The sequence below is a fragment of the Nycticebus coucang genome, chromosome 4 (assembly GCF_027406575.1).
Source record: "Nycticebus coucang isolate mNycCou1 chromosome 4, mNycCou1.pri, whole genome shotgun sequence".
Lineage (NCBI taxonomy): Eukaryota > Metazoa > Chordata > Mammalia > Primates > Lorisidae > Nycticebus > Nycticebus coucang.
The window spans coordinates 72416789-72444611 of record NC_069783.1 but is presented as its reverse complement, the minus strand read 5'-3'; the positions used below and the strand labels follow the sequence as shown (position 1 = coordinate 72444611).

Below are 27823 nucleotides of genomic sequence, written 5' to 3'. Positions count from 1 at the left end.
CCATCTTTAGGATTAGAAAAGAGATTAGAAAAGGGTGACCCTGTGCTCTCAACGGCTCCATCACACTGCACCTTCCCAGGTCATCACCATCAACATTCTTTTTAATTAATATATATCACATATATTATTCTCCTATTCATATACATTTATGTTGCTTTCAATTTTTTACTTTATTTTTTTTAATTTTTGAGGTACCATTGCCTCTCTTTAATGTTAAACACAAGTACATAAATTATATCCTTTTTTTTAAATTGTTACATCATAACTGTGTACATTAGTGCAATCAAGGAGTACAATGTGCTGGTTTCATATACAATCTGAAATATTCTCATCAAACTGTTCAACGTAGCCTTCATGGCATTTTCTTAGTTATTGTATGTAGACATTTGTATTCTGCCTTTAGTAAGTTTCGCCTATACCCATTCTAAGATGCACCATAGGTATGGCCCCACCCATTACCCTCCCTCCACCCTAACCTCCCTGCTCCCTTTCCCTTCCTTGGCCCTTCCCTCATAGTCTTGTGCTATAGTTGGGTTATAACCTTCATGTGAAAGGTATAATTTAGCTTCATAGTAGGGCTGAGTACATCGGATACTTTTCCATTCCTGTGATACTTTGCTAAGAAGAAAATGTTCCAGCTCCATCCATGTAAACATGAAAGAGGTAAAGTCTCCAAACTCTCCATCTTTCTTTAAGGCTGCATAATATTCCATGGTATACATGTACCACAATTTGCTAGTCCATTCATGGGTCTATGGGCACTTGGGCTTCTTCCATGACTTAGCAATTGTGAATTGAGCTGCAATAAACATTCTGGTACAGATGTCTTTGTTATATTGTGATTTTTGGTCTTCTGGATATAAACCTAGTAAAGGAATTATAGGATCGAATGGCAGGTCTATTTTTAGGTCTCTAAGTAGTCTCCAAACATCCTTCCAGAAGGAACATATTAGTATGCATTCCCACCAGCAGTGTAGAAGTGTGCCCTTTTCTCCACATCCATGCCAACATTGCTGGTTTTGGAATTTTGTTATGTGGGCTACTCTTACTGGGGTTAGGTGATATCTCAAAATAGTTTTGATTTGCATTTCTCTGATGATTAAGGATGATGAGCTTTTTTTCATGTGTTTGTAGATCGTGCATCTGTCTTTAGAGAAGTTTCTCTTCAAGTCCCTTGCCCACCCTGAGATGGGATCACTTGTTCTTTTCTTGCTAATACGTTTGAGCAAGAATCTCTGTGGATTCTTGTTATTAGACCTTTATCGGAGGTATAACCTGCAAATATTTTCTCCCATTCTGAGGGCTGTCTGCTTGCTGCTTGCTTTACTTACTGTGTTCTTGGCTGTGCAGAAGCTTTTTAGTTTGATCAGGTCCCAGTAGTGTATTTTTGATACTGCTTCAATTGCCTGGGGAGTCCTCTTCATAAAATATTCATCCAGGCCGATTCCTTCAAGAGTTTTCCCTGCATTTTCTTCAAGTATTTTAATAGTTTCATGTCTTAAGTTTAACTCTTTTATCCAGTGAGAGTCTATCTTAGTTAATGGTGAAAGGTGTGGGTCCAGTTTCAATCTTCTACAGGTTGCCAGCCAGTTCACCCAGCACCATTTGTTAAATTGGGAATCTTTCCCCCATTGAATGTTTTTAATTGGCTTGTCAAAGATCAAATAATGGTTAAGTAGCTGGATTCATCTCTTGGTTCTCTATTCTGTTCCAGACATCTACTTCTCTGTTTTTGTGCCAATATCATGCTGTTTTATAGTACAGTCTGAGGTCTGGTAGCGTGATTCCTCCTGCTGTGTTTTTATTGCTGAGTAATGTTTTGGCTATTTGAGGTTTTTTCTGATTCCATATAAAATGAAGTATTATTTTTTCAAGATCTTTAAAATATGACAATGGAGCTTTAATAGGAATTGCATTAAAATTATATATTGCTTTGGGTAATATAGACATTTTAACAATGTTGATTCTTCCCAGCCATGAACATGGTATGTTTTTCCATTTGTTAACATCTTCAGCTATTTCTTCTCTTAAAGTTTCATAGTTCTCTTTGTGGAGATCTTTCATGTCCTTTGTTAGGTATACTCCCAAATATTTCATCTTCTTAGGCACTACTGTGAAAGGAATAGAGTCCTTGACTGTTTTTTCAGCTTGGCTATTGTTATATAAACACTATAGATTTATGGGTGTTGATTTTGTAGCCTGAGACATTGCTGTATTCCTTGATCACTTCTAAAAGTTTTGTAGTAGAGTTCCTAGTGTTTTCCAGATATACGATCATATCATCTGTGAAGAGTGAAAGTTTGATCTCTTCTGACCCTATGTGGATACCCTTGATTGCCTTTTATTCCCTAATTGCAATGGCTAAAACTTCCATTACAATGTTAAAGAGCAATGGAGATAATGGGCCTGGTTTCTGATCTAAGTGGAAATGATTTCAATTTAACTCCATTCAATATGATATTGGCTGTGGGTTTGCTGTAGATGGCCTCTATTAGTTTAAGAAATGTCTCTTCTATACCAATTTTCTTAAGTGTTCTGATCATGAAGGGATGTTGGATATTATCAAAAGCTTTTTCCACATCAATTGAAAGAATCATATGGTCCTTATTTTTTAGTTTGTTTATGTGCTGAATTACATTTATAGATTTACATATATTGAACCAGCCTTGAGACCCTGGGATAAATCCCACTTGGTCGTGGTGTATAATTTTTTTGATGTGTTGTTGGATTCTGTTTGTTAGGATCTTATTGAGTATTTTAGCATCAATATTCATTAGTGATATTGGTCTATAATTTTCTTTTCTTGTTGGGTCTTTCCCTGGTTTGGGGATCAAGGTGATGTTTGCTTCGTAGAACATGTTGGATAATATTCCTTCTTTTTCTATATTTTGGAAGAGGTTTAGTAATATAGGTACTAGTTCTTTAAATGTTTGGTAGAATTCTGACATAAAGCCATCTGGCCCTGGGCTTTTCTTTTTAGGGAGATTTTGTATAGTTGATGCTATTTCAGAACTTGATATAAGCCTGTTCAACATTTCCACTTCATTCTGGCTAAGTCTTGATAGGTGGTGTACTTCCAGGTATTGGTTGATTTCTTTCAGATTTTCATATTTCTGAGAGTAGAGTTTCTTGTAGTATTCGTTAAAGATTTTTTGAATTTCTGAGGGGTTGGTTGTTATTTCATTGTTACCATTTCTGATTGAGGAAATTAGAGATTTTACTCTTTTTTTCCTGGTTAGGTTGGCCAAAGGTTTATCTATTTTATTGATCTTTTCAAAAAACCAACTTTTGGATTTATTGATCTTTTGTATAATTCTTTTGTTTTCAATTTCATTTAATTCTGCTCTGATTTTGGTTATTTCTTTTCTTCTGCTGGGTTTGGGGTTGGAGTGTTCTTCCTTCTCCAGTTGCTTGAGATGTCCCATTAAGTTCTTAACTTCCTCTCTTTCCATTTTCTTGAGGAAGGCTTGCAGTGCTATAAATTTCCCTCTTAGGACTGCCTTTGCAGTTTTACCAGAGGTTCTGGTAATTCGTGTCTTGATTGTTGTTTTGTTCCAAAAATTTGGTGATTTTCTTCTTAATCTCAACTATAACCCATCTATCCTTCAGCATAAGGTTGTTTAGCTTCCATGTTTTTGTATCCAGTCAGCCAACCTATGCCTCTTTAGAGGACAATTTAAACCGTTCACATTCATTGAGAATATTGATAAGTCTTTCAAGAGTCCAGTGGACATTTTTAATCCTTTTGCGACTGTGGAAATTGGAATTTGATCAAAATTTTCTGGGTGGGTTTACTTTTGTGGTGGAGGATTACGCTGGTCTTTATGGAGGATAGGTCTGAGAATATCCTGGAGAGCTGGTTTAGTTATGGCAAATTTCTTCAACATGTGAATGTCATTGAAGTATTTAATTTCTCCATCATAAATGAAACTCAGTTTAGCTGGGTACAGAATCCTGGGTTGAAAGTTATTTTGTTTTAGGAGATTAAAAGTCGATGACCATCTCTTCTAGCTTGAAAGGTTTCAGCAGAGACATCTGCAGTTATTCTAATATTCTTGCCTTTGTAGTTGATGGTTTTCTTTAGTCTGGCTGCTTTCAGAATTTTCTCCTTCATATTAACTTTAGTGAAATTGATTATGATGTGTCTGGGGGATGTCTTATTTGGGTTGAGTCATGCTGGAGTTCTGAAACTGTCTGCTATCTGAGTTTCAGAATCTCTTGGCATGTCTGAAAAGTTCTCCTTCATAATCTCATGGAGAAGAGACTCTGTGCCTTGTGAAGCCACTTCGTTGCTTTCGGGGATCTCTATAAGACGAATATTGTTGGTTTTCTTCGAATTATCCCAGAGCTCTCTGAAAGAGTGATCTGTTTTTGCCCTCCATTTCTCTTCCTCTTTGAGAGTTTGGGAGCATTTGAAAGCTTTGTCTTCAATGTCAGAAATTCTTTCTTCTGCTTGGTCCATTCTGTTACTGAGGGATTCTACTGTGTTTCTCAGTTCTTTGAGGGCTGTGACTTCTTGTCTCAATGTGTCAAAATCTGTGGTCATTTGGTCTTTGAATTCATTGAATTCTTGAGATATCTTTTGAGTTACTGCTTGGAATTCTAATTTGATCTTATTTGCTATCCAGATTCTGAATTCAATTTCTGACATCTCAACTATTGGTTTGTGTGTGGGATCTTGTGTTGTGTCTGCCCCATTGATCCTTGGGGGAGTTGATCTACTCTGATTATTCATATTGCCAGAGTTTTTCTGTTGATTTCGCCTCATGATTGTTTTTCACCGTTGCCTCTGGCTGTCCTCAGAGTTGGGGAGGTGTCTCTCCAAGATTAGACCCCAGCGGGATCACTCTATTGTTGCTGGATCTTTGTAGGGAGTGACCCTGTGTAGTTCCTCTGGGGCTGCCCCAGCCAGGGAGTTCTGGTTGTGGAAGCAGCTCCGGACTGTGACACACCTGGATCCAGCAACAGGGCGGGAGGTGGTGTGCATGTTTCTGGGAGTGCCTGGCTCCCAGTGACTTTGGCACAGAGAGTCCAAGGCTCCAGCAGTCTATGGTCAGGAGAAGGGCTCTGCACAAAGGCAGGGAGGGCTCCAGAGGGTACGCGGCTACCAAAGTCCCTGGCCAGACGAGCGGGCCAATGTGGAGGCAGGGAGGGTACAGGAGGGAGGACACAGGGTTGTGCGGCTCCTGCCATTTTTGGTCAGGGCATGTGGAGGCCCTGCATGTGCAGGTCGCAAGTCGGGGGTCGCGGTGCAGCTCTTATGGAGTTCCGGGCAGCGCCAAGCCCAGGAGTTTGAGGTTGCTATGAGCTGTGATGCCATGGCACTCTACTCAGGGCAACAGCCTGAGGCTCCAGTGTGCCAAAACCAGTCTCACTCTACCCCTGAGGGTTAAGGCTGTAAGACAGCTCAGTCCCGCCTTTAGGCTGCTAAGTCACTAGGTTACTGCCCAATCCTTGCTCTGCGACCCTGAGGGTGGAGCTTGCAAGGGCAGTTCTCTCACAATGTCTTTCTGCAACCCACAGCCGAACACTATTAGCCCCTTTCGGCTCAGTGGCTCAGTCTGGGGCCCTAGACAATGCCTAAAGTTCTCCACACTCCTGCTCAAGCTCTCCCCAAGGCAGTTCACCTGAGTGCCAAGTCCAAAAACACCGAAACAGTTCACAGGTAAGACCTTTGCTTGTCTCACCGCTGCATGTACTTAATGGCTGTCGGCGGGATTAGGTCAATCGAACACATGCAACCACTTTCCAGTTTTCCACTGTTTTTGTCCTCCTCTTGGGGTTCAGAAGTCCCTTGCTGACTCCCTGTATCCTCAAAGGGATGATTATAGGCAGATCCCACCAGCCAGAGATGCCTGGAGTCTTATCTCCTCAGAGTCACCGTGCCCAGTTGCAGGGAAGCTGTTACTCCTCAATTTTTTACTTTAATTTTGCAAACAAATATTTATACATGTTTCTATTTCCTTAGAATAGCTTCCCCAATGTGGAGGAAGGTACGAACCCCTTAATGGCTTTTGATACCAGAAGGTGCTATTTTGTACTCCCCATAGCAGTGTAGAGGTGTCACATAGGTTGCCTATGCAGGGGTGAGGGGAAACTTGCTCTTTTCTGCAAAAAGTTTGCTGAAAAATTAACTCACAATTAAGGTTCATTAATAAGCAAAATGTTTATTTACCAATAATGTCATGTGCATGGGGAGAACCACAAGAGTGATATGAATTTCAGATGTTTTTATATACACCCTTTAGAAGGAGGGGGACAAAATGAGGGGTATGTGTAGGTGCAATAAATTGTTACCAGGGAGAATGACTAGGTGGGGGGGGAGCAGACTGAGTTATAAATTAAACTGAGGGCCATTGTGTTTTAAATAGTCTGGGCCAGGTCTGCTTGCATTCTTGATCTTCTTTCCTGCAATATATTAAGATAACAAGGAGAGGAAGGGGAGTCAAATTTTTCCTTTGATCTTTAGATGGATCAGACCAATTTATGTAGATACAGGGAAGCCTCTTCCAAGGTCCTGTTAATCTCTAAGAAACTTTTATTTAAAATATTCTCTATACTAAGTTGTCATATTTTGGAGTGAAATTTCCCAAGCTCCTTCACGTACAATACAGCAATTTTTTTTTTTTTTTTGGTTTTTGGCCGGGGCTAGGTTTGAACCCGCCACCTCCGGCATATGGGACCAGCGCCCTACTCCTTGAGCCACAGGTGCTGCCCAACATAGCAATTTTTCCTTTTGACTCCTAGACATTTCTGCCATCTTGGGATGTTGGATTACTGGAGGAGTTGAACTCAAATACTCCTTAATTTGTGTGTTATGAAGTGGGTTCATTTCTAAAGGTTTTATTTCTTTTGCTATAGGTAATGTTTTCAACTCATTGTGAATCTGGGTCAAGGAAAAAAGCCATATTCTTTCTAGAAAGAGTTAACATGAATCCACAAGTCTAGTAGTTTTGAGCCAATTTGGGAACCACATTCCTTACCACTAGGTAAGTCCATAGTCTAAATGATTTCTCAGCAAAAGCAACATGTTATTAGAGGAAATTTGGTGCTGGAAGAAAAAGAGAAGTAGCTTGGTAGGTCATGTGTATTTGGTTTCTTAGTCAAGGGTTACATATTAAAGCAAAAAGCTAGCGTCTCCTGTATTCTGGGATACAGTTGTGGGAGGGGGTTGTGCAACCCAGGTTATAATTATTGCTCTCCATCTTCCTAGTATTGGGGACAACCAAGGGTGTGAATTAATGGAAAGGAAGTGTCTTCCCCCACCACACACACACTTAGACATTCACAACCACAGATGTGGACAAAAAATTCTGAACTCTGAAATAATTAGAAGAAGTTTATTCTGAGCCAAATGTGAAGACCATGTCCTGGAGCCATGCTCAAGAGTCTTTTTTTTTTTTTTTTCTATTTTTAAAAACTTTATCCAAATTAATATCAGGGTAGGATATTTAGGTTACATTGTTCTCACTTCCAGGGTAAAGTTCCATTTGTAGAAGAGCCCTCACCCAGGAGGCATGTTATACACCCTCACAATGTGCACATTAGGTGAGAGCCCGCCTCATGCCCTCCCTCTTTCTGCTGTATGTCCTCACCCCAACCCCCCCACTTCCCTCTACCCCCAAACTGGACCTTAAGAGTCTTTTCTATGAACATGTAATTGTGTATGTATTGATTTCATATTAGTATGGAGTATATCGGATATTTATTTTTTCATTCTTATGATACTTTACTAAGAAGAATGTATTTCAGCTCCATCCAGGTAAATGTAAACTCTCTCTTCTTTTTTTTTATTGTTGGGGATTCTTTGAGGGTACAATAAGCCAGGTTATTCTCCATCTTTTTTAATGGCTGCATAATATTCCATCATATACATATACCACAGTTTGTTGATCCATTCATAGGTTGATGGGCACTTAGGTTGCTTCCACAACTTGGCAATTATGAATTAAGCTACAATAAACATTCTAATGCAAATGTCTTTGTGGTAAAATGATTTTTGTTCTTCTGGGTAGATACCTATTAATGGGATTGCAGGATCAAATGGAAGGTTACTTTTAGATCTTTGAGGATTCTCCATACTTCTTTCCAAAAAGGCTGTATTAGATTGCAATTCCACCAGCAGGGTATAAGTGTTCCCTTCTCTCTACAACCACATCTGCATCTGGTGTTTTGGGACTTTGTGATTTGGGATAATCTTGCTGGGGTTAGGCAATATCTTAGAGTGGTGTTTTTTTGTTTGTTTTGTTTTGTTTTTTGAGACAATCTCAAACTGTTGCCTTGGATAGAGTTCTGTGGCATCACAGCTCACAGCAACCTTAAACTCTTGGGCTTAAGCTATTCTCTTGCCTCAGCCTATCAAGTAGCTGGGATTACAGGCGCCTGCCACAACGCCTGGCTATTACTGTTTTTGTTGCAGTTGTCATTGTTGTTTTAGCTGGCCTAGGCCAGGTTCAAACCCACCAGCCTCGGTGTATGTGGCCAGTGCCCTACCCACTGAGCTACGGGTGCCACCCTTAGAGTGGTTTTGATTTGCATTTTCCTGATGATTAAGGACAAGGCATACTCAAGACTTCAGCAAGTGGACTTGCTGTTATGGGGGTTACAGTTTGGTTTTATACATTTCAGGGGGAGAGGAATTACAGGTAAAGTCATGGAATGCATGACTGAGAAGACAGATCATCTTGAAGCAGGGGCTTACACGTCATAGGTGGGTTCAGGGATTCTTTGGTTGACAATTCGCTGGAGAGTTAGGCCTTGTCTAAAAGATCAGGAGTCAGTGGAGAGGATTGCCTGAGTTAAGGTAAGTGTCTTCTATCTTTCATTTGATGCTATAGCAGAATCGGGGGGAGGGGGAGTAAACCACATTATATTGGGTTAATCTACTCTGTATAGTGAGGTTTTATTATTTGTAGGTATAGGCATGACTCGCCAGCCCCCTTAGAAAGGAATTTGGAGCAGAAGAAAAAGGTCAAAGTTCAGTCCTCACAGGCACATAGTGTAGTTTTCTAATATATATACGTAAAATACATAGTATATATTATACCAAAATTTTGTGTATGGCAATAAGCAGCTAAAAAATAAAAAAAAATCAAAATAATTATCAGCAACATTTAAGAGAAGACTTCCCCACTGGCCTGGGTTTGGGCAGGGGGAGTTGGAGTGGGTCCTACAGATTGGAGGATTCCAAGAAGGAAGAGAGTGAAGCAGACCAGAGTATTTCTTCTGCTTTGTCCCCAGACCTCCTCTCAAGACAGCCTGTTCTGCTCAGCTTCTTGGTCAGGTTCCTATAGGCCTATGGAACCTCTCCCACCTCTCCCACCCTATTAGGCCTATGGGTTCCCGGACCATCCTTGTTGCTCTCCATGTTCATGATTAGTCTTCCTGTTATCCACATCTATACAATACGCTGGAATTTTCCTAATTTGAGTGTTAGATCTTGATACCCTCTCCTTTAGAGGATTTGTTTAAAGTTAGATTAGAGGACATTTCTTCTCTATAGAACTGGAACCATCCATTGTAGGATTTCTGAACATCTCACCAAGGAGGACCCATCTGTCTACTTTCTTTCCCATTGAAATGATTTGCTGCTATTTTGTTTCATCTACTCTATTTTATTTTATTGTTATTATTATTATTATTTGAGACAGCTCTTACTCTGTTGTTCCAGGCTAGAGTGCTGTGGCATCAGCCTAGCTCACAGTGACCTCAAACTCCTGAGATCAGGGCATCTTTTTGCCTCAGCCTTCTGAGTGGCTGGGACTACAGGCTCCTGCCCCAACCCCCAGCTAGTTTTCCTATTTTTAGTAGATACAGAGTCTCACTCTTGCTCAGGCTGGTCTTGAACACCTCAGCTCAAGCGATGTCCTGCCTCAGCCTCCCAGAGTGCTAGGATTACAGGCGTGAGCCACCCTGCCTGGCCTATTTCGTCTCTTTTAAATTGTGAGTCTTCATTGGAAGTCCAGGACACTGATCTAAGATTAAGCTATTGAGAGCCTTGATGAGAGGTCAGGGGAATGATGTCTCCTAGCAGTCTCAGTTAAATGAATCTGAATTGATTTTTTTCTTCTTGCTATCAATTCCCAGAATGCCACTTGTTTGTCTACTTTCCATCTCACTGGCCCTTTGCAGGCTGGGCTGGGTCCAGCAGGGAAGTGTTCTTCATAGATGTAAGCATGAGATATCATTAACATGCTCCTCTGAAATCTTACAGGTTCCTGCCATAGCTCCCAGCTAATTTTTCTATTTTTAGTAGAGACAGGATCTCACTCTTATTCAGGCTGGTTTCAAAGTCCTGAGCTCAAGCAAACTTCCCGCTTCAGTCTCACAGAGTGCTAGAATTACACAGGCGTGAGCCACCGTGCCCAGCCTATTTGGAATAACAGTGATTCCAAAAACTTATATAATCTGGTTCCGAAGGACAATGGAAAGATGAATAAAATAGTTTATCAGAGCACTTGTGACTGTTAATGTCTAGTTAATTGCCTGTAACAAGTTAAGTTAGTTGTTAATAATTAACAAACAGCAGTAATACAAGCGCTTAATGAGATAGGTAAGGCCTTGAAAGGAGGGAGAGAGCAGGGGCAAAGTTCATCTGCTTGGGAGTGGTCAGAGGTCCTGATGGAGCGGGTGGCACAAATGTGGATCTTGAAGAAAGAACAGCACCTCAGTCACACACTGGACTATGGTCAAGCATGTGCTGTCTACTGGCAGTAGGTGGTGAGTCTTACATGCTGCCAGACAGAGCTGGTTCTGCCCAGATGTGAGGCTTTTCGCTAACCCACCAATCTCAGACACTTGTCAAACACCTGCATGCTGCACTGAAAACGCAAAACCGCACAGGCTCTGGGGTCGCAGCTGCCTGGGTTTGAGTTCCTCCTCTCAAATGGGGCCTTGGGTAGGACAACTCAGCTTTTCAGGCCTCGGTTTCCCATTTGGCAAATGGAGACAGTAATACTAACCTTAGCTCTTGGGCTGCTGTGATATCAAATTGCCCAGCATAGGAAAATGTCTTTCTAATAGTACAGGTATCTAATAACTTCTTGATACCAAACAGCTATTCGTTCTTCCCTTTATGCTTCTGTCAGGTGGTGCTGAGGCAAGGAGTAAAATAAAATAAGACTCACTGCTGGTGGGAAAGTAGATAGGGAAGCCACTTTGGAAAAGGAACAGCTTGGCATTTCCCCCCAATGGTAAACATGCAATTAGCATTAAAGAGTTAATAAAGCTCAGACACATAATTTGACAAAAAGGAGATGAACCACCAATTTCAGTCCTCGGTATATAGCAAAAGAACCGAAATGAGTTATTCAAACAACTATTTGTACAAGAATGTTCATAGCAAATACTCTAAATGTCCATTAGTGGCTGATGGACTAACAATCTGTGGTATATACACACTGGAGTATGACTCAGCCGTAAAGAGGAATGGGGTACAGACGCGTGCTGCAACGTGAATGATTTTGAAAACATTAAGTGAAAGAAGCCAGACGTAAAAAGGTCACATATTGTCTGATTCCATTTACAGGGAATATCCAGAGCATGTCAATGTATAAAGGCAGAAGCAGATTAGTGGTTGCCAAGAGCTGGAGAAAGGGAGTGACCACTTAATGAGGAAGGAGTCTCCTTTGTGGTGATGAAAATATTTTGTAACTAGATAGAAGTGTTGGTTGCTCAGCATAGTGAATGTAGGAAATGCCACTAAATTTTACATACTAGAATGATTAATTAAAATAAAATGACCCCTGCTTTTCTTAAGGAGTTCCTGATTTTACCCAGGTCCCCTTTCCTTTTTTTCCTGAGACATAGTCTTGCTTTGTCACCCTGGGTAGAGTGAAAGTCAGTCTTGATGACAAATAGCATCACTTTATCCAATGTTCAAGCTTTTGTGTATAAATGTTCCTAATGTATTCTGCAATGATACTTCACCGAACATGAATTTTGGGCAGCAATTTTATCATGCTCGATTAATTTTACTAGTCCATCTTTTATTTATTTATTTATTTATTTTGCATTTTTTTTTTTTTTTTTTGGCTGGGGCTGGGTTTGAACCCACCACCTCCAGCTTATGGGGCCGGTGCCCTACTCCTTTGAGTCACAGGCACGGCCCTACTAGTCCATCTTTTTTACCTCCTGTCACCAGGGAACCATCAGTAATTATACCAGCTATGTTGACAATGGACAAGGAAAATCACTTTAACATATTTTTATTGTTTCATATAAATAACTCTCTCTTTTAATGGCACTAAAGAAGCCATTTCTTTAGAGACATTGTATTCGTCCTTGATACCATGAATGAAAATGGTGATTTGGGCTGTGTGAGGAGCGTCAGCGTCAGCCAAAGCATAAAATTTAAAATTAGCAGCTTTGCTTTCCAAACTGCTGTCAATAGATTTTCCAGTTTCCTCAGTTTGCCTGGCTATAGTCTGGTGAGAGAAAATGATTTTTAAAAATATTTCCACTGAATAAAATAAAATATCTCCACTGTTTTCAGGGCAGATTGTATCTGTCAGGCTTTCCAGGCATTGCTTACTAAACTCACCATCAGGAAATGCCTTTTTTTCAGTTCTGCTATTTTGTCCTTAAGACACAATCCTTCATATGCAATGAGTTTAGCAACATGTTTTTGATTATGATGCCTTTTTTTGTTTGTTTGTTTTTTGAGACAGAATCTTCCTTTGTTCTCCTGGTAGAGTGCCATGGTGTCGCAGCTCACAGCAACCTCAAACTCTGGGGCTCAAGCAATCCTGTTGCCTCAACCTCCCAGGTAGCTAAGACTCAAGCCCCTGCCACAATGCCTGGCTTTTTTTATTTTTTTATTTTTACTAGAGATGGGGTCTTGCTCTTGCTCAAGCTGGAACTCCCGAGCTCAAACAATCCACCAGCCTTGGCCTCCCAGAGTGCTAGGATTACAGGCATGAGCCACCATGCCCAGCTGTATATTGCCTTTTCAAATTATAGTCTTTGAAAATTTGCACAAATTCCCTACAAATTAAGCAGGATGCCTTACTATTTGTCTCAACAAAAAAATAGTCATCTGTCCACTTTTCAGTGAATAATCTTCTGTCATCGTAATTTTTCTTTTGGGGGGTTCAGTTTCTTTTGAGACATTGTAGAAACCATGCTGGGATTAAAAAATAATAAGAGAGAAGGGACTATATATACTTTAATTATGAAAATTAATTGACAGGAAAATAAAAAGCAAGCTTTGGGCCCTTCCAAAACCAACATTTGGTTGCCAACGCAGGGCTAGGCGGAGGTGGTAAAGTGTGGCAGACGATGTATGAAGCACCCTGCTAGTATGGAAGTGCCCTGAATAATCAAATGAGAATGCTTACCTGACGTCTAAATAACATTAAACATCTAATGTTGCAATGGTAGGTTGAAATAGTGATAATCGCTGCTTGCTAAGTCACCCCGAGAACTTGTAATGTTTGAGTGTGAATTTGTGCTCAGAAGATAACACTCTGGAAGCTGCACGTTTTTGTAAAACTGAAGCCACACGTGTACAAATAGTGAGAGGATAACATGCGTTTATTTTATGTGACATTTGACACAATGTTTTCATACACAGAGTTCACACTACAAAGCCGTGCACAGGAGTTCCACCAAAAAAAATCTCATACTGTTTTAAGTAAGTTTATGATTTTGTGTTGGGCCTCCTTCATAGCCATGCTGGGCCACATGTAGCCCACGGGCTGTGGGTTGGGCACCCCCGCTTTAGACTCTCAGAGTCTGCTGAGGCAGAACCATGAGACTCCCAAACCTCAGTTGCATCGTCTGAAACAGGGCCACAAGCCTAGAGTGTGCTGGGATTTTCAAATTTCATCTTTTACACAGAGCATCATCCTTAATTCCTATATCTAAAGATAACTGTGGCAAACATTTGGTATAAGCATTCCGACTTTTCTCTGCATGTTTGTGTATGCTATTTTTAATTTATATTTTTCCTAAAATAAATTAAAACATACTTTTCATCGTTTTTCTTTGCTTGGTGCTATATTTGGACAATTTTTTTTTCATGTCAATAACCCCTAATCATCACTGGTCATGGCTGGAAGTTATTATGTTACAGAAATAAAACCATTTATTTCCCCAGTTCCCGCCTGCTGTACTTCAGCTTGGTACTAGTTTTTCATGTCAAAAATGTTACAGAGTTGAATCTCCCTCTACAAACATCTCTGCACATTTGACCAGTTATTCTCTTGAGATCTACCCCTTTGGATTGAGCCTCTTTTAGGGACTTTGATATATTTTGTCTAATTATTCTCCAGCAAGGATCTCCCATTTCACTGTTCCATCAAAGATGATGAGTCTGCACATTTCTTTCTATTTGTTCTATGGTGAGTGTTACCATTCTCTGAATTCCTTGCCAGAATGATAAGCAAAACCTGTATGCCGTTTTTCTTTTTGCTTATTTGCTTTCTAGTGAGCTTCCTTTTTAGAGTCTTTTTTGGATACTCTTTCCTGGGTATGATCACAAGTCGTATTTAATTCTTCTTTAGTGAATTTCCTATTCATATCTTGACTTCATTCCATACATTTGGTTTCTGTTTTTCTTATTAACTTTTAGGACGGGAACATAAACTGTTAAGGTTCAAGCATGTGAGGAAAACTCCATAGAAAACTTGAAAAGGGAATACCAAGGCAGTAAAGGGAGACCAGGAAAGAAGGGTGGTCTGATGTGAAGCATCATTTATTGAAGCAAGCTGGGTGGTGTCTACGCCCAGAAACTTCTGCCATTGACATTGTTTTGTGGACTCCTGGTTACTATCAGATTTGACTCTGCTAGAGCCAGGATCTCTTGTGTATCTCTGCTCTGATTTTAACTTTCCTTATTAACCCTGACTGACCCAGCATCTGAGTCCATTTGGGCTCCTATAACAAAATTGCCATGAACTGGGTAGTTTGTAAACAGATCTCTCTCTCTCTCTCTCTCTCTATGTGTATATATATATATATATATTTTTTTTTTTTTTTTTTTTTTTTTTTGAGACAGAGTCTCACTCAGTTGCCCTAGGATAGAGTGCTATGGCATCATAACTCACAGTTGTTGCACCCGACAATCGGAATCCCCAATGACTATACAAGAGAGCCAGACACAAATGCAAATCACATGAGGGCATTTATTCAGGCTCAAGCCAGGCTGTTGGCCTTTCCCCAGACGCAGCTGGGACTGAGAGTGCTGTGCTCATCATGCAAGGGGTTTTTATGCAGTGGATATGGGGTCAGGGGCGTGGGAAACAAAGCCTGGCCTTTGGATTGGTTATCTCTTATGTCTATACTAGAATTCAAAGCTGATAGGGTCCCGCCAATTTCAACGTTCGGGAGGTGGGTGCACTTCGGGAAGTAGGAGAGGTGTGGTTTATTAAGAAATGAAACAAAGGATTTTCAGGTTGTCTTTAAAATGGAGGACAAAAGCCTGAAATGATGAAACGTCCAAAATGGCGTCACTGGGTCCTTCATTCCCCCCTTCTCATTGTTACTAGGAGGACCCAATCATGGGACCTCAGTGGCCTCAGTGGTGAGTCTGAGATGCTGGCAGGGGCTGGTGGGGGGCTCGATGGCTGGTACTGGGCCCTGAGAACCATTAGTTGCACTATTCCCACTCATTCTTTTATAAACCTTATAAGTTTGTTAATTATACATGGTCCTATTGTTAAGGCTAGTAAGAGCAGAATTAGGGGTCCAGCTATGGCAGAAATAAGGGTGGTGAGCCACAGGGACCAATTAAATATAGCCTCATACCAACTCTGAGCTTGCTCTCTTTCATGTCTGCGTTTCTGTAATCCTTCCCGTACCAGGGTCATGGATTCTTTGACTACTCCAGAATGGTCAGCATAAAAACACATTCCTCGCCCAGAGCAGCACATAATCCCCCTTGTTGCAGAAACAACAAATGGCGCCCCCTCTGGTTCTGGAGCACTACTTCGGAGAGGGAAGTCCTGAAGTAGACTAATGGATTTTTCAATCCTTTCTATATCTAGATGGATGGCTGCCCTTAGTGCCCCACAGTTTTTATCTTGGAGGACTAGAGCTGAGATCCCAGTGCCCGCCCCTGCCAACCCCAGTCCTAACAGGGCAGAGATGGTGAATGCCATCACCGGTTCCCTTCTGAAATGAAAGCCTGTGCTTTCAAATCTCTGAAAAACAGTTTCTTGCTCATGGTAAATTAATCTACGTATCAGTTGCACAAAGACACAGTAATCTTTGGTTGCATTTAAAACTCCTGAATGTATGCATGGAGCCAGGCCTATGGAGCAAGCCCACCAGGCATCTTTGGGGGGCAGTAGATACCCAATTCTGTTCCACTGGTAGATTTTATTACATAGGTGCCTGTGGGAGGTGGGCACCCGTCCTACACAAGTTCCCTTCCCTGAGACAGATTGGAGGGGAAGGAGAGGGCGACTATGCTGATGCCAGCAGCAAGCTGCGGCCTCACCAGGAGTAAAGCTATCTTGGAGGGCTACACCCTCATATTGGGGGGGGGTCCCACATCAAGGCAAAGCCAGCATGCATTAGTCAACTCCGGCCCGATTGATTGAGTACCCGATAGGTGCTGATGAGAAGGTCCCAAATAGGATCGGGGGCATGGTGAGGTTGATTGGTGAGGGGCTGAGAAAGGGGCTAGGAGAGAGGGGAGCAGAGGGTGTAGAGGTGGGGAGTAGCCGGGACGGTGGGCGCAGTTGCAATACCGTGTTAGGACCAACAGCTGATGAGGGGCCTGAGTTGGGGGCAGAGTAAACAACTTTTAAGGTGAACGTACTCCCTTTGTCTGTGTAGGGTGTCCGAACTCTGTCATACAGGCGGATTCCCCACACAGGGATGCCGTCCACCTTGAGTGCGGTGGGGGTGGTCAGAATCACAGTGTAAGGCCCTTTCCACTGGGGTTCAAGAGTTTCTTGCCAGTGTCTCTTGACATAGAACCAGTCCCATGAGGCTCTGGAATTGGACCTGCTGTGTAGGGGGCACTCAGGTGGTTCCAGTTCTCTTTTTGAACCTGCTGGGAACAGCGGAGGGAAAGGAGAAAATCTTCATCATTTGCCTCTGTTAAAAGATCTATGCAGTTGTTTGGAATAATAGGGGAAGGGCCTCCCATACAGAATTTCATAGGGAGAGAGACCTAGGTTATAGGGGGAATTTCTGACCCTATATAAGGCAAAGGGAAGGAGAGTCACCCAGTCTCTGCCAGACTCCAGGATTAATTTAGTTAAGGTCTCTTTTAAGGTTCTATTCATTCTTTCTATTTGTCCTGAGCTCTGGGGCCTGTACGCACAATGTAATTTCCAGGTTGTTCCCAGTGCAGTGGCTACCCCCAGAGTTATCTGAGAAATAAAGGCTACCCCTGAGTTGTCTGAGCTGATTAAAGCTGGCAGTCCATACCTGGGAAGAATGTCCTCAAGCAGCTTTTTTGCCATGATTTGCGCAGTTTTGTCTTTGGTGGGGAAGGCCTCCACCCACCCTAAGAAGGTATCTACAAAGACTAAGAGATATTTGTACCCACACTGACCAGGCTTAATCTCTGTGAAGTCCACTTCCCAATACGCACCAGGCTTGGTCCCTCTTATACCGGTGCCTTGAGTCTTAAGCCCGGCTCAGGCATTAGTGAGCTGGCAAGCTTTGCGAGCGTTTACTATCTGGTCCACTTTTGTATCCATTCACTCGATCTTAATCCGTGCATGTCGGACTAGATCTCTTAACTTCCTGCTGCCCATATGGGTTGCCTGGTGCATGCGCTGCAAGATGTCTAGTCCCAGCTGCTTAGGGAGGATAGTTTTCCCGTCAGCTGTGTGCCACCAGCTGTTATACTGGGAGAGGTTATGTGCCTGAGGGATGGAGCGGATCCATGCCAAGTCCTGAGGGGTATATTCAGGCTCTTCTGGCAGGACTGGAGGCCCAGTGTCAGGTAAGTTAACCATCAAGGCCTGTGTGGCTCTGAGGGCTGCACTTCTGGTGGCTTTGTCCGCCTGATGATTGCCCTTTGCCACGGGAGTAGTGGGCTTTTGGTGTCCTGGACAATGGATGATGGCTAACTTTTTTGGTAGCCAGATGGCAGCTAATAAGTCTAATATTTCTTCTTTGTTTTTAACGGTCCTCCCTTCTGCTGTCAACAACCCCCTCTCCTGGTAGATGGCCCCATGTATGTGAGCAGTGGTGAACGCGTACCGACTGTCAGTATAGATATTAAGTTTTTTTCCTTGGCCTAGAACTAAAGCCTTGGTGAGGGCAATTAATTTGGCCCATTGGGAAGAGGCTCAACCCAAAGTGTACCTGCCTCAGAGACCACCGCCGCCCCCGAGTACCGTTGACCATCCTTAATGAAGCTGCTTCCATCTGTGCACCAGGTTTCCTCTGTGTCCCGCAGTGGTTGGTCAGTCAGGTCTTGGCATGTGCTGTGGACTTGGGCTAGGATATCCTGCCAATTGTGGAGTGGTGTCTCCACATCCGGGTTGGGCAGGAAAGTGGCAGGATTTAAGGCAATGCCAGGCAAGAACCAGATTCGTGGTGGGTTTAGTAACAAGCTCTGATGGTGTGTGAGACGCACATTGCTCATGCACTGTCCGGGGGTTGTTTCAAGACCCCCTCGATGATGTGGGGCGTGGTCAGCAACAGTTCCTGCCTCAGGGTGAGTTTGTCTGCATCTTTTACTAGCAGCGCAGTGGCTGCCACAATGCGGAGGCAGGGGGACCATCGTGACGCTACCAGGTCTAGATTTTTGGATAAGTAGGCTACTGGGCGGTTCCAGGAACACAAAGTCTGGGTCAGCACCCCCTTGGCTATCCCTTTATGTTCATCTACATAGAGATAAAATGGTTTTGTAATATCAGGGAGTCCCAAAGAAGGGGAATAAAGCAGAGCAGTCTTAAGTTTCTGAAAGGCTAGTTCTCTTTTTGTTGTCCATTCAAAGGAGTGCCCCTCCCTCGGGCTTCATAGAGGGGTTTTGCAATTTCAGCAAAGCCTGGTACCCAAAGTCAACAGAACCCTGCAGACCCCCAAAACTCTCGCAGTTGGCTGGGGTTTGTTGGGGTCGGGATCCTAAGTACAGTCTGCTTCCTGGCCTCAGTGAGCCACCTCTGTCCATCTTTAAGGGTGTATCCCAGGTAACTCAGTTTGCTGACAGATCTGGGCCTTCTTTGCCGATGCTCAATACCCCCGGTCCCCCAATGTGACGATTAGGTCTCGTGTGCCTTGCAGGCAGTCCTGTTCTTTGGTGGCCACCACTAGGATGTCATCTACTTACTGGAGGAGAGTTAGATTGGGGTGCTGCCTGCAGAACCCACCCAGGTCTTCGTGCAAGGCCTCATCAAAGATAGTTGGTGAGTTTTTAAACCCCTGTGGCAAGCAGGTCCACCTTAGCTGTCCACTGATGCCTCTCTCTGGATCACTCCACTCGAAGGCGAACAGGGCCTAGCTCTGGGGTGCCAGTGAAAAGCTGAAGAAAGTGGCTTTTAAATCTAATACCATATACCAGGTCCGGGATGGGGTCAGTGAGCTTAAGAGGTTGTAGGGGTTTGGTACAGTTGGATGTATGTCCATTACCCGCTTATTAACCTCCTGGAGGTCTTGAACTGGCTGGTAATCATTAGTGAGGGTTTTTTTTAACCAGTAACAAGGGGCTGTTCCATGGGAACTGGCAAGGGGTTAGAATCCTGGCATCTAATAACTGCCAAATGTGTGGCAGAACTCCGTTTCTGGCCTCAGGGGTCATGGGGTACTGCCTTACTCCCACTGGTTCAGCTCCAGGCTTGAGCTCAACTACAACCGGGGCCGGTGTTTTGCCAGCCCCACTCCCCCTGTTTCAGCCCAGGCTGACAGGTAGGAGTCCAGCCACCCAGAGATATCTGCTTGGGCCGGTGGCAGAGGTTGTTGATGGAGCCGATATTCATCCTCTAGGCGTAGAGTGAGAACAGGGACATCCTGTTCTCTGTAACCTGTGGTGTTTCTTGTTTGAAAGAAATTTGTGCTCCGATTTTACTAAGGAGGTCTCTACCAAGGGGTAAGAGCAGTCTGGGATAACCATGAATGCATGTGACACTTGGCCTGCCCCTATGTCCACTGTTCTCTGGGTGGTCCATGAGTATTGTTTCATCCCAGTAGCACCCTGCACCCAGGATTTCTTGGAGGCTAGCTTGCCTCTGCTTTTGACTAGGACTGAGTGTTGTGCACCTATATCAACTAAGAAGTCTATTGGCGCCCCCTCCACTTTGAGGGTTACCCAGGGCTCGGGGAGGGGATCCAAACCCCGTCCCCCCTAGTCACTGAGTTCCTCAAGTTCTAGGAAATGGGCTCGGTTGCGAGGGAGATCCTCCTTATCCCATTTTTTTGGACATTCTCTGGCCCAGTGGCCAGCCTCCTTGCAGTATGCACAATTATCTCTCCGTAGCCAAGCTCGATCCCCCTGGGGCGACTCCCTACCTTTTCCGTGGCCAGTTTCCACAGCCTCCGCTCCTTCTCTTCCGAGCTGCTCACCGTGGCAGCAAGCAGGATCTCAGCGAGGTCCTTGGTCTGCTTGTTGCTGGCGCACATCTGTCTTTCCTCTGGGCTCTCTCAGTTGTTGTATATTCGTTCAGCTGCCCCCAGCAAGTCCTGCAGGGACTTCTCTGCCAACCTGTCTATTCTCTGAAGTTTTCTTTTAATGTCTGGAGCTGATTGATTAACAAAAGCCATCATAACCACAGCTTTACTACTCTCGCCTCTGGATCCATGGGCGTGTAAGTGCCGAACGCTTCCATCATCTGCTCTAGGAAGGCGGAAGGGGATTTATCTTTCTCTTGCTGTACATTTCCTACCTTGGCCAAGTTAGCTGGCTTCCTTGCCGCTTTATGGAGATCCCCCATTAGAGTCTGACAGTAAACCTGGAGTCTCTCCTTACCTTCTGCCATATTGAAATTCCAATCTGGCCAGGTCAGTGGGAATGCAGCTTCAATTAGTACTGGATTTGTAGTAGGCTGCCTATTGTTGTCTAGGACAGACTTCCGTACCTCTGCCAAGATTCGGTCCCTCTCCTCGGTAGTGAAGAGGACCTGTAGCAGCTGCTGGCAGTCGTCCCAAGTGGGCTGTGAGTGAAAAGGACAGAATCTAATAAGTCAATAAGGGTGGTGAGTTTTTCTGAGAACTTAGGGTTCTGCATTTTCCAGTTGTATAGGTCACTTGTGGCGAAGGGCCAATAGTTCCCTCCTCAGGATGGCCCACCGCCTGGAGCGGTAAGGCTGTAGAATCAGCTACAGCCTGCCCACGCCGTCCAGATGCGTCCAGTAAGGCCCTCCTATGGGTATGCAGTGGACTGCTGGCAGGTGCTGCTGCTGCTGCTTCAGCCTCTCCTGGGACCTGTGAGCATTATGGTGTGCCTGGATCAAAGGAAGTTAAGGTGGGGAAAAAGTTCTTCGGGGCTTGCCTCGCTCCATAACACAGGATACAGGGGGGCGGAGGCAGAGTGTCTAGTCTCTTTGGATTTAGGCTTTTCCCACAGGGCAAACACTGTGCTGGCCTCTGCTGTACTGGCCTCAGTTTTTTCCAACCGGGGTGGTAAGATACTTTTCAGCCAGGGAGTGGGGTTCTCAACCAGGTCCTGCCAGGTGGTGATGTACGGGACCTGATTGGGATGGCCTATCTTAGGTCTGTAGACAATATCCTTAACCTGGAGGATAAAGGGGAGGTGAAAAGTTCCTTCAGGTGGCCATCCTGCATGGAAAGTCGGCCATTCGCTCCTGCAAAAAGTTTCAAGTTTAGTTTTCTTTACCACTAGACCCAGGTTCTGGGCTTGGGCCCAGAAGTCCTGGAAGTGGTCAAGGATAAGTGAAAGGGGAGTCGTCTGAGTCTGTCCCATCATCAGAGTCGCCCAACCAACACACAACACAACACAGACTACATAGAGACAAAGGTGGACACGGCTGCAGGCTGAATTGAAGCAAAACTGAAAGTGAATGGATGGCCTGGCGCTCGTCCATGGGCATAGCCTGCTCTTACTCAAAAGTCCTAGGGGGATCGATTCTACGTGATCCCCACTGTAGGAGGCTGGGGATTCCATGTCCCAGCCTTCCCCCAGGGAGGTGGGAACATCTTCCACTACCTCCGGTTGGTGGCCCTCCAGTGCGTCCACCTAGGCTGTCTTCCACCCACAACTCAAAACCTGCGCAGAACAAAGGCACAAAGACACGTACACTTACCGGCTCTCCGGGTGGGGTCTCTTGGGGTCTTGGGGATTCCTGGCCAACGCACCAAATGTTGCACCTAAGAATCGGAATCCCCAATGACCATACGAGAGAGCCAGACACCGATGCAAATCACACAAGGGCTTTTATTCAGGCTTGAGCCAGGGGTCTCGGTCCCAGCTGCGTCTGGGGAAAGGCCGACAGCCCTGGCTTGAGCCTGAATAAACACCCTTGTGTGATTTGCATCGGTGTCTGGCTCTCTCGTATGGTCATTGGGGATTCTGATTCTCGGGTGCAACAACAGCAACCTCAAACTCTTAGGCTCAAGTGATTCTCTTGCCTCAGCCTCCCCAGTAGCTGGGACTACAGGTGCCTGCCACAATGCCCGGCTATTTTTAGAGATGGGGTCTCGATCTTGCTCAGGCTGGTCTAAAACTCCTGAGTTCAAGCAATCCTCCTGCCTCGGTCTCCCAGAGTGCTGGGATTACAGGTGTGAGCCACTGTGCCCGGCCCTCAGAAGTCTGTTTCTCAAAGTTCTGGAGGCTTAGAAGTCCAAGATCAAGGCCTCAGCTGATTCCAGGCCTGGCCAGGGCTGCTTCCTTTAGGAATGGTGACTTCCGTGTATCCTCATGTGGCTCCCTCCAGCCTCTCAATCCCAGGTAGAGGATTCATCCTCATAATCTCACCACCCTAAGGCTCTATCCCTTCATACCATCACCATGGGTGGTAGATGTCAACATAAAATTGGGGGGGGGGACACATTAAGACCATAGCACCTAGGTGCAGTACGCCATTTTAACAGCAAAGGAACTCCTCCTGTGTGAAGTCAGTTTGAGGACTGAAAGTGGTGGTGGTATTTGACAGTTAGGAGATCACTGGTGCAGAGAATCCATGGAGCCAGGAGCCAGTGGTGTGGAGTGGAAATGAGGGGAGGCAGTGTAGTGCGGTGGTCAGCCTGCTCTTGTGGGCTCTCTGTGACAGCACACCCCTGGGAGGCCACTTGGGGTGGAGCCCAGGGCCAGTGTGAGCTTTCCTTGCAGTTGTCAGCTGCTTCCCTCTGTAAGCATGTGAGTGCAAGGGGAACTTTATCTGGAGTATAGAGGAACACTATTTTATAAGTAAGGAGCGAGCTCGGTGGCTGCAGGGTGATACCTGGTCTGGGAAGTCTGCACATTTCAGAACAGACCTGGCTCCTAATTAGCTTTCTTCTTCCCTCTCGCCACCACATTCTCAGAGTCTGTCACTGCTGGACAACTTTTCATCCCTTCTCTCCCTGCAAATGACAGTTTCTCTTCCTCAACCCTCACTGTCTGAGATATTGCAAGTTCATTGCAAAAAGCCAAAAGGCCACAAAGGGAACAATGCAGAGACCCACTGAAAAACCCATCTCACCGGACATTGTCAGCCCCTATCTGCATCGCTGATTGCCCCTCCCACCTGATCAAGAGCACCCTCAAAGTTACCCCCAGCTCTTATACAATCGCCTCTTGGATTCCTGGTGGATGACTCCAACGCACTGTTGCTTTTCCCACTTCACAGGAAACAAACCCTTGTTCTTGACCCTGCTGCCCTCTGCAGCTGCCATCCACTTCCCTGTTCTAATGTCGCAAAACTGCTCACTCGTGCCTTGTACATCACCCCAGTTCCTCAACTGCCTGTCTCTTTGCAACCCTTCACCCCCGTCAGGTCCTCTTTGGGGACCACTTCGCCAAACTGCTCCTGTCAAGGTCACCTAGTCACCTTCAGGTGACTAGCTCCCGCCTTCCTTGCTCCCACCTTCCTTACCGTGCAGCCTTTAACTCTATTGATATTTGCACCACAAAATTTATTCCGCAAAGAATAATTTAAAAAGTTCAAAACCAATCTTTTAATCAGTTTTTTAAATTAAGCTGTTATGCATATATATGAAAGAATCTGTGAGATACAGATATTAATATTCAGGTTAGGTGCAATCTGTCATTTCATAAACCCTTCCCTGTTCATCCACTATTGCAGACCCATCCTGCCCACCCTGCTGAGGCTTACACACATGGGTGTTTTATTCCCATAGTTCATAGGAAGGTGTTTGGGGAGGTGAAGATACATAGAGGAGGCAGAGCTAGGATTCAATACTGGTCTCTTAGCATATAATCCATATTTTGTTCAATAGGCATCACTGTCCTTAGGGAAGATCCAGGTTGGGTGAAGCCTGAGGCATGTACATTTTGAGGGTCCTTTTTCCGAATGTAAAATTGTAAAACCAAAAGAAGAGTTTTTGGAAGGGCCAGTGTAGGGGAAGGAGAGACTCTGAAGCCCGAGCTCTGTGAGCATCACAGTACATGTGCCTCTACCCTGCCCCTGCACAACCGGGGGCACCCACACTGCTTGTCTGCTTCTTCAACACGTATCTACTGAGCACCTGCTGTGTGCCCGGCCTGTTCTGGGCACTTAAGGTACTAAAAAGGCAAAGATTCCCCTTTATGGGGATTACTAAACAGAAATAAACAAATACATTATCTATAGCATTCAGAGTAGGCTAGAAGGTGACAAGAAATCTTAGAGCCAGGTGAGGGGATAGGGAACAGGCATGTGGGCATGGGGAGAATTGCTTTTCAAAGTCGAGTTGTCACTAGCTAAAAGGAAGGCCTGCTCTAAGGGCCATGGTAGAAATTCCAGCCTTTCTGGAGCTGGCTGGAGGGAGAGTGTCCTACTGAGTGTTTACCGGGTACCTGATGGACCTGAATGGTAGTTTGGCCTAAAGTACCTATGGCTGGGTGGACCAGGGCCAAAGACGATCCCAGGGATAAGCAGCCTGCTGGAGATGTCTGGTCTCCCCTCCACAGTGGGCACACACCTGTGTGTGCCAATAAACCTTGGCCGTGACCTCCAGCCACAGCAAGAGCTGTGGAGCCCAGGGGTGGCTGACTAGAGGCTGGGGTTCTTTCAGCCACTCTCTTCACTGCCAGTGGCAGTGTTATGAGAAGTGAGACAGTAAGTTGTTCTCTAGGAAGAAGAGGTGAGGGGCTGGCAAGGGGACCTAACTGAGAAAGGTTGTCTGGGTGGGGGACACATGTGTGGAGCCCGGGTACACACCAGCCAGGTGGCTTTTCTCTGGCTTGGGGGCTACATGGGGTACCTGCTTCCATCCCTGCCTCCTCAAACCCATACTTGCAACCCTGGGTTCAGGAAGCCCCGAGACTAGACAGCCAGGGCCTTAGCTGGTCTGATGGTAGGGCTGGTCATGTGGGGAAGGGAATTTTGGGAAGGGAAGCATCCCTTTCTCTGCATGGGAGGTCTATGGAGAAAGCATTTGGGGGTTTCTTTTGCTTTTTGCCTGTTTTATGGTGACATCATCAGTGTGAAATATTTAACAACCTTTGTGGAGGAGGTTCTGACCAAGCAACCAGAACACACTGATTACTGATTAGCCGCACACTGCTGTGCCTGTTGGCTGTGTGACAGCATTGCTTGGTGCAGCTGAACTTGACATCCAGAACACTGGAGGTGCATCACACACAATTGTAAGTGGATAAACAAGTGAACAAGTGGAGGTGGGAGCCAACCATCAATTTTTTGTGGACTATGTATGTAAAACCTCCTTAGGGAGACGTCTCTGTTTGAGGGACCCTGTTGCTGAGTCAGGGGACTCAGCCTCTGGTCTGTGAAGACCGAACACAGGGTGTATGGTGCTAGCATTCCTGGTCCCCATGTGCGGGGGACCAAGATGAATCTCAGAGAGCACCATGTGTGCCAGGTGGGAGATGTGCCAGGCCCGAATTGCTACAGCAACAGAGGGCAAAGGCCTTCCAGGAGGGTGAGCACCTCGTGCTGTTCCCTGGGTCCCCCACTCCTGGCTCATTTCTCAGTTACCACAAAAGGGACCTGGCCATGGGGCTCCCTGCTGAGTCATAGCCCAGCTCTTTGACCTTGTGGTTTATGATTATCAAGTATCCCGGAGGCGGCCAATGAGGGGACTGAACATCCAGGCTTGTCTCCAGAGGTGACAACATTGCTTGCATAAGACCTCTCCTGGATGCCAGCAGAGGCTGAGGGCTGAGGCTGCGCTGGACACTCAAGGCTCTTGTGTGGCAGGTGAGGGGGTGCGGGTGGAAAAGCCCTGCTCTGAGTTGGACCTCCCTCAGGATCTGGATGCTGGGCCATGCTTGGTGCTTGCCTTTTTTGCTACCTCAGCAGCATAAAGGTTTGCAAGCAATGGGGCAAGAGCCTTTTCCAAATCTTGTGCTTGGGAACACAGGATTTCTGCAATGTACGGTCCCTAGAGAGCATCCGGGGAATAGGGGACACGTGGTCTGGCCGCCACAATCAATGCACCAATGGCCGAGAGAGCCAGAAGGAGGGAGACGGGGGATAGGTGAAGGTACTTTGTATATCACTGCTTTACAGGAGTGACTAAATTCTCAGATCCACCACAGACGGCAGGTTTTATTTAACCTTGTTCTACAGATGAGGAAACAGGCTGAGAGAGGTTAAGTGAGATGTCCAAGGTCACACAGCTAGAAGGCCATAGGGCAAGGATGGCACTGCTGGTCTCTGGGATCCTACTTTCTCCCAGTGCAGGGGCCCTGCTTCCACCCGAGCAAGAGCAGAAAGTCACACCCTTGAGCAGGGTGTTCTGTTTCTGAGGGGCTGCGAGCCGTGGGGCCCTCACAGGGCTTTCTCTCTCTTCTCCAGGGCTGCTGAGAAGGTGAGCAGGGACGCCTCACTCTCCGCTAGACCCTGAGATTTCAGACACAGACGTCTCCCCATGGCTCCTTATTTCATCCGCATATACCAGGAGAGTGACCGCAAGACGGTGGTGGACTTGCTTTCCCAGGGGATCACTGAGCACATCCCTGCCACTTTCCGCCACGTGCTGAAGCTGCCCCGGACTCTCGCGCTCTTCGTTGGGGGACCTCTCCTCCTACTCCAGGTCTCTGGCTCCTGGCTCCTGGCTCTCATGTTTAGCTTTGCCCTCCTCCCTGTCCTGTGGTTTTTTGCCGGCCTTCCCTACAGGCAGTTTGTGCACATGAGTTTGCAAACAGACATGGCTGACATCACCAAATCCTACCTGAGGGAGCCTGGCTCCTGCTTCTGGGTGGCTGAGTCTGCAACGAAGGTGGTGGGCACAGTGGGAGCTTTGCCCGTTGATGATCCCACCTTGCAAGAGAGGCGGTTGCAGCTGTTTCACCTGGTTGTGGCCTCTGAGCACCGTAAACAGGGCATAGCAAAAGCCCTGATCAGGACTGTCCTCCAGTTTGCCCGGGACCAGGGCTACAGTGCAGTTGTCCTGGAAACTGGCGCCATGCAGCTGTCGGCCATGGCCCTCTACCAGCGCATGGGCTTCAAGAAGTTCCACGAGTCCTTCCTCTGTGGGAGTGCAAGGCTAGTCAATCTTCATCAAATTCATTACATCCACCACCTCCCTTCTGCTCAGGCACGGGCCTTGTGATCTCTTTCCCTGCGCGTTAGGCAGGACACGATCCTCAGTGCTATAGTAATAAGCAAACACTGACCCTTCAGTGCTGACACAATAAAACCTCATTGGTCATTCACATCACAGTCCCACGTGTCTGGTGGTGAGGTGCCATGTGGGGTAATGGTTCATTCAGTCTTTTTGGGTCACCTCTGTTTTGTTTTCTAGTGTCATGATAGTGTTGCATAGGAAAATACCAGAAAACAATAGTAAACATTAC

General features: G+C 45.4%; 2 protein-coding genes across 2 annotated transcripts in view; both read left to right on the top strand.

Annotated features, from left to right (window-relative positions):
- The first annotated feature begins 5542 nt into the window (after positions 1–5542).
- On the top strand, positions 5543–27686 carry LOC128583770 (N-acetyltransferase 8-like). Its single transcript, XM_053588310.1, has 3 exons — positions 5543–5665; positions 26079–26222; positions 26823–27686. Exon 3 carries the CDS (start codon positions 26896–26898, stop codon positions 27577–27579), a length of 684 nt encoding a protein of 227 aa, XP_053444285.1. The 5' UTR covers positions 5543–5665; positions 26079–26222; positions 26823–26895; the 3' UTR covers positions 27580–27686.
- The window catches only part of LOC128583773 (N-acetyltransferase 8-like), a 78864-nt gene continuing 63788 nt past the window's right edge, over positions 12748–27823 (top strand). The window contains exon 1 of the mRNA XM_053588325.1: positions 12748–12766. The gene's annotated coding sequence lies outside the window, so the exon portion shown is untranslated. The remainder of the gene's footprint in view (positions 12767–27823) is intronic.